Genomic DNA, 7,236 nt, shown 5'->3' with positions numbered 1-7,236 from the left:
TCTCTTTTTTTGGAGGAAAGGTTTTGGACATCTATAAATAGAACACTGCCCTTCTCATACCACAACATAGTAGCATCCACAATGTGGTCGTTTAAAGAGTCTCGTTTAGGGGGAGATTTTCTCCCAATAGGTTTTAATGTTTTTGATATTAGTTTTCAATATGTAGGTCACTTGACCAAAATACATTAATAATATGTTTTTTAGTATGTTTTTCTTTGTCGAATTATTACTATGATAGTTTGCAACTAATAGCTTCCGCATGACGCCCTCTCGATTTCGAACCCAATAATAGTATCCCTGCAAAGTTGAAGCGTGTTACAACAAATTTCGTCAAAATTCTAAATATATATTTCTAACTCTTTTTCCTATTTTTCTAATAATAGAAATAGAATTTTAACCAAAACTACTCGAGTTTGTCGAACCTGTTATAACTAGAACTCTAGTTCTCGTGTAGAGTATTAATTTGCTAAATGGTTCATTTATACGATACCCCTAATTACATGGGATCAAAACCATATTGTAAGTGAGTACTATTAGAACAAAATTGTAGGCACCATATATCTGTACATGGTTTAATTATTTTACTACTACTATTAATTTCATTTGTCTTTGGCCTTTGTTGGGTCCCAGCATATGTTCATCACCATCTTGGTGATTTTAGTCATCAGAGTTTCTCAGTCTACATATTCAGGAGCTAACCCCACCCCACCCACCATCATCTCTCTTTCTTCAACTTGCTTAAGTGTCACGTGTGACATAATTCTGTGTACACTTTGTTAGGTTAAATTCAGTGCTCTTTTTTCCCCCTTTCCCTTCTCTTATATATATATATAACAAGCTCATCTGCAAGAAAGAAAAAGTGATCATAAAAAGTTATATTTGTTTTGGTCCTTTGGAAATTCTAGTGCTTGTGCTTTTGCTTAAAACTTCCAATATAAAGTTAGGTTACTTCGGAAGAAACATTATTTCTCTTCTTCCTCTCCTTCTGTTGGCCCTTTTTTTTTCTTTCTTGTCCACACATATACCACATATGTGATGAAAATAAATTAAAGAAAAAAGAGAGTATTTGAGCTTCTTTTTTTTTTTTTTTCAGATGGCATTAGAAACAGTCATTTACAATCAAGAATCATTTGGGTACGGTTGCAAAGAGTACTATAATATTCCAGCTAGTAATAATAATTTGGGTAATTTTAATTATAACTATGAGTTGGATATATTACAAGGAGGAGAAGGAGAAATGTCATTTACAAGCTTATTGGATACTAATATTAATAAGGAGGAATCTTCATCATCACTAATGTACAACAACAGCACTAGAGAGTACAACAATTGGGATCCAAATTCTTCTATGGAAGATCATCAGCTATTTATGGAAGCATCTCCGGCGGCCGTAATGGGAACTCCGACGGCCAGGGCGGCCGCCGCTGCTTCCGGCCGCCGGAAAAGACGACGGACGAGAAGTTGTAAAAATAAAGAGGAATTGGAGAACCAAAGAATGACACACATTGCTGTTGAACGAAATCGACGTAAACAGATGAATGAGTATCTTGCTGTTATTAAATCTTTAATGCCAGCTTCCTATGTTCAAAGGGTATATTTCGTCCTCTTTTGCTTTTTTATGAATATATTCTTAATTTTAGTTTTAATTTTTCATAAAGTTGATGACCTTTTTGAAATGTAAACAAAAAAATGACAAAATACATGAAAAGGATAGTCATGCCTATTCATAATTTAATTGGCTTTTCCCCTAAAAAGAAACCAATTAATTGAACTAGTACTGTAATAAGTTTTAGAAAGTTTATATAGAAACGGAAGGGGTCTGGATAAGTCCATTGCCATGATTCTCTGCATTTATTACTTGCTAGCTAGTACTTCTTTTAACCAAGAAAATGTTTTAATGAAACTGTTTATGTATCAGAATTTTCAACTTCTATAAATACTATATAGATGTAATTTTCCGGCATAAGAATTCAGATGAACCTCTTGCGTCTCTCTAGCTCTGCCCAGCATATCATGTTATATGTGGTACTTTTTATTGTCCTTTATTTTTTATAAAGAAAATATTATGAATATATTAATTTCAGGGGGACCAAGCATCAATAATTGGAGGAGCCATAAACTTTGTGAAAGAGCTAGAACATCATCTTCAAACCCTAGAAGCTCAAAAGAGAAGCCATTCTCTAAAACAACAAGAAGAACAACAACATTCAGATAATCATGGCTCATCATCAACTCCACTATTTGCTGATTACTTCGCCTTTCCGCAGTACTCAACTCATTCCAAAAGTACTACTCCGGCGGCAGCAGCAGGAGCAGCTGCTGCCGGATGTGACTCTCCCTTGGCCAAGGAGAAAATGTTCGCGTTGGCGGACATTGAAGTTAGCATGGCGGAGAGCCATGCCAATCTCAAGATACTATCAAAGAGAAGACCAAAACAGCTATTGAAAATAGTAGCTGGGCTTCAGTGTTTATGGCTCAATGTACTACATCTCAATGTCACCACTGTTGACCAAATGGTTCTTTACTCCCTCAGTCTCAAGGTCAGTACACATTTCCTTATTTAGTCAATTAACTTCTATACCGTACTACATTATTAGTTCACTTAAAAAGATGAATAATGTACATGTTAATGTGCTACTACCTAATAAAACTTGTTAGGACACGAATGAATTAAAACTAATGTATATAGTACTACTACTACTGTTTTATTTTATTTCATTGTTTCACTAGACACAAAATTTAATAAATAAAGAAGATATCAAAAATTTATAGGGTTAAATATGTCATATCATTTGTGATGTGTCCATAAAAATTTCTTATTCAAGAAATATGAGAATGTATCAGGTAACAACAAGGAATATACAGTTTCAAATAAATTAAAGTATAACGCTTATAGAATTTTTTGGCAATTAATGAAACAAAGAAAGATGTAGAAAAAGCTTTATTTTTCCCTCTGTTTCAATTTATGTGTCATACTTTTTTTTGTCGTCGAAAAAGATTATCACTTTTTATGACTATAAATAATTTAACTTTATAATTCTCCTTTAATCATTAAGCAAATGATTTATAATCATTCAAATGGTCTCAAGGAGTATTCTAGACCACAAATTTTGAAAGTTTTTTTTCCAAGAAGGGAGTAGTACTTTCCGTGTAATTAAGTTAATTCCTTTCCAATTAAGTCCAGATATTTAGTTCCTTTTCTATTGAGTAGTATTAATTTTTCGGTTTTATGGTTTTTAATTATATCTCTAATTAATTATATGAATTTTGTGGGCATGAAATTGGAATATAATATGGAGCAGCTAGAGGAAGGGTGCCAGCTTACTACTGCAGATGAAATTGCTGATTCTGTTAATCAATTGTTGGGTAGAATTCAAGAGGAAGCTGCTTCAACCTGACGATTGAAATTAAAAATAAAAAAATAAAAAAATTAACCTTGGTTTTATTCTACGGAGTTTTAATCTTTTCCAAAAATATTCACTATTTTATTTCGTTTTTATTTTTGTTTTTTTTCCTTGTCTGGGTTAATCTAAGTTCTTGTACAACATCCTAACATGCTACTATGGCTCTAGCAAAAATTAATAATGTCCATCTTTAACTAGCCTAGCTTTTGACAACTTTAATTATGAGTACTTTGTAATTGTTCTTAGTTACTAAATCTGCAGTGGTTTAGGCATGAATTAGACAATAAAAATTAATTTCATTTACTTAAGGACGTTGTATCTTTTTTTATTTTGCCCCAATCAAAGTTCCTGATATGCTTGAATTAAATATTGTCGAATTAACTAGGCTGATTTATGCAAATATTTCTTCTTAGGCTAATATTTAAATTTTATCCGTATTTTTGAAAACTGTGTACGTATAGCTCTTGAGACTACTATCGGCTATACCATCTACAAAAATTTAGACGATGATCTAATTTTTTGTTATTAAAGTTTTAACTTTTTTCTACAAAAAGGATCCATCTTTGAACTGTAGTCTAAAAGATCCATAAATGACAACAAAAAATAATACATAATATTCTTTGGAGAGGAGCAAATTTTTGTATTAATTGTTCTTTGGATGGGTGCAAAGTTTTGTATTTATTATATATTCTCCATAAGAGAAAATGAGTATGTGTCTAGTCAAGATTGTCTATGATTTTATATATTAGACAATAATATTTTTCCTGGCCCTAGTGTTACCATTGCAAATGACAACCGGCTAGAAATAATGGACTCCAAAATTATTTTTTCACTAGTTCTATTACGTACAAAATATTAAATAGAGTAAATCATACCCCATTTGCTATTATACATTCATTCTACGAAATTAAAAATGGACGGCTAAAGGTGCAATTTTTCCAGCTCGATCTTTAATTTTTGTCACATAGTATGTTAGGTATGACTTTTTTATTTTTTTTTCAAAAAAAAAGATATAAGTTACTATCCCCCTCCGTTAAATTTTTTACATGTCACATTTCATTTCATGAGAGTCAATTTGTTTAATAAGTCGGTGCACTAAAACTCCCGCTATATGAAAAATCCGAAAAAGGGCCGGACCATAGAGATCTATTGTACGCAACTTTTAGTTACATTGTTGCAAGAAACAGTTTCCGTAGCTTGAACTCATGAACTCCTGATCACATGACAACAATTTTACCAGTTACTCCAAATGCTTACCTTCAACGTAAATTTAATATTTAAAATTTAAAATTTTGATATTTGAAAACTATAAGAAAATTACAAAGAACATCAAAAGTAAAATGAACGGAGAGAGAATCTATTGTTGTTCCTATTACTTCGATTATCCCTTATACTTTGTAGATTTCTTTGTTCACTATTTTCATCATAACTTTTTACTGTTACATTTCTTTCAAATCATGTGTTGAAAAGCTGAGGGCCGTAATGAACCTCTCAACCTCACAAAGATACGAATATGATCTTCGTACTTCTCAGACTGTTGGAGTACATAAATTCATTTAGTGAAATCCACTTAGTCTTGTACATATTAATTGAGCCCATATTAATTATTTTGTAATTTCGAGAATAAAAGCTCATAGGACTTTCTAGTAGCCTAGTATTGGCATTTGTGTACTGGGGATATTTCTTGGGTAGAGAATGAACAACTTCTTCTCTCTCTTCTTTTTCTTTCAATAATTCGGATTATGGGGTGATTAATCTCTAATTTTGTGTGATTTTGACATGATATCAGAGAGGAGATTCTGATTCTTCGTTATGTTCTCTCTCTGACGAAGTTAGTCGATCGATCTTTGATAGAAATTTTTAGCCCCGAGCAGTCCGATTGAGTTTTGGTTATTGTTTGCAATCCCGACGATTCAATTTTGTTTTGGTTGTGGTTTCGGCGACTTGGTTTTGGTTGCTGCTCTTAGCTTCCGGTGATCTTTTCCAATTTTCTAATTGGATTTTTAGTAGTTGTTCGGATGTTTTTTCAGCGGTTTCCTTCAAAGTCTTCTAACGGTATCAGTTGCTTACTTACAAGTTGTTCTCGTTCTACTATTGCAATGAAAAAGGATAATTTCGATCCTTAGCTTTTCTCTATATCATCGATTTTCATCTTTATAGTGATATACTCTCTTTGTATTGTTGATATTTGGTATTGCTGTTGTGGCGATGGATTCTCCGACTACGTCTATTACATCTCTCAATTATTCTAATCCTCTCTTTTATCTTCGTCTGATATCTTGGGATTTCCACAGTCACAATGCCCTTTTTAAGCATCAAATTTGAAGGTTGAAAGCGTAACATTGTAGTTTCTTTGACTGCTAGAAATAAAATAGGGTTTATTGATGGGTCTTGCACCAGACCAGCTGAAGGAAATCCTCAGCTTAGGCAGTGGGATAGGTGTAACAACATGGTCATCTCTTTATTGACCAACTCATAATTTCCTGGTATTGCTGAGAGTGTCCAATACTCAAACACAATTAAAAGTATCTGGAATCAGTTGTGTAAGAGATATGGGGCTGTCAATAAGACTAAAAATTTTAAACTGAAAAAAGAGTTGGCTTCTACTTTCCAGGGTTTGTAAACACGTGATTTTGACCCTCTCCGAGTTTAATATATATATATTTTTCGATATTAAATATTTATATTTTGATATGATATTATTTAAATTCTTATTTTTAGGTTTAATAAATTTTTAGTTAAAAAATAAATAACTAAATACAGTTAATTTTGAGATATTTTATTTTATTTTTTAAAATTTTAAAAAATAATACAAAAATTAAAAATATTTGTCTTTTCTAAATTTTAATAAATAACTTAGTAGTTTTAATACTATTTTATTATATTTATTTTGCTTTTTTATAAATTTTTATTATATTTTCTTAAATATAAAAATTAATTAGTTATTATTATATTTATTATTATTATTATAATTATTTTTTATTATTTTTATTTATTATTATTATTATCTTCTATTAAAAAAGGTGAAAAGAAAAATGACAATTCAAAATTTAAAAGTTATCCCTTATCAAATAATAACTACTCCTCCCAATTCCACCCCTCCCCCCAACAGTCCCTGTATTTAAGGACACCTACTCACCCCCAGAAAGAGAGATATACGTACTATTTCTACAGAGACTGAAACTGAGAGAAAACGGAGAAAAGACGTACATTCTGCCTACATTACCACACACAGAAAAAATAAAAAGAGAGCAGAAAAATCAGAGAAGAAAACATAAACTGAGAGAAAAACATAGAATAAAAAGAAAGGGAGAAAGAAAAACAAAGAGAAAATAAAGAAGAGAAAGAATCAGAATTCGAGTTTCAGAAGTTTCGTTTGAAGTTTTCGGTGACGACGTTCACACTTTTCTTTTAATTAGTTCATCACACAGGTTCTTATCCTATCTATTTGTTCTATATAATTTTTATCATGAACAATGACATGAATGAAGCTATTTAAACAACTTGTTGTGTTATTTGGTATATACAGTTAATTGTTCACATGAGTTCAATCTCAATGCTTTGGTCATTAATTCGTTAGATTATGTTTCTCATTTATGTGACTTACGTTTGTGTGTTATTGTATATAAAAAAAAAAGTTCAACATTGATTAGAGTAAGAGAAAGAGAGGACGTAGTAATTTAGCCCATCTTGACCAATTATACAAAAGTTTACTCTAGTCTTTAGTAATATTTCATTTTTATTTCACTAGCATTATTTAATATGTTAAAGTGTACTATTTCTTTATTTTCTTACTAATTCCGTTGATATATAGTTTAATTTGCTTGTTGAA

General features: G+C 31.2%; 1 protein-coding gene across 1 annotated transcript; it reads left to right on the top strand.

Annotated features, from left to right (window-relative positions):
- The first annotated feature begins 657 nt into the window (after positions 1 to 657).
- LOC107867425 (transcription factor bHLH96) lies at positions 658 to 3,712 on the top strand. The gene is made up of 3 exons (XM_016713654.2): positions 658 to 1,591; positions 2,085 to 2,540; positions 3,303 to 3,712. The coding sequence occupies exons 1-3, from the start codon at positions 1,094 to 1,096 to the stop codon at positions 3,396 to 3,398; spliced, it is 1,050 nt and encodes a 349-aa protein (XP_016569140.1). The 5' UTR covers positions 658 to 1,093; the 3' UTR covers positions 3,399 to 3,712.
- Positions 3,713 to 7,236: the final 3,524 nt, after the last annotated feature.

This window comes from Capsicum annuum, chromosome 4 (genome assembly GCF_002878395.1).
Source record: "Capsicum annuum cultivar UCD-10X-F1 chromosome 4, UCD10Xv1.1, whole genome shotgun sequence".
Taxonomy (NCBI): Eukaryota; Viridiplantae; Streptophyta; class Magnoliopsida; order Solanales; family Solanaceae; genus Capsicum; species Capsicum annuum.
The sequence above is the reverse complement of the archived record's forward strand: the minus strand, read 5'-3'. Positions and strand labels throughout refer to the sequence as shown.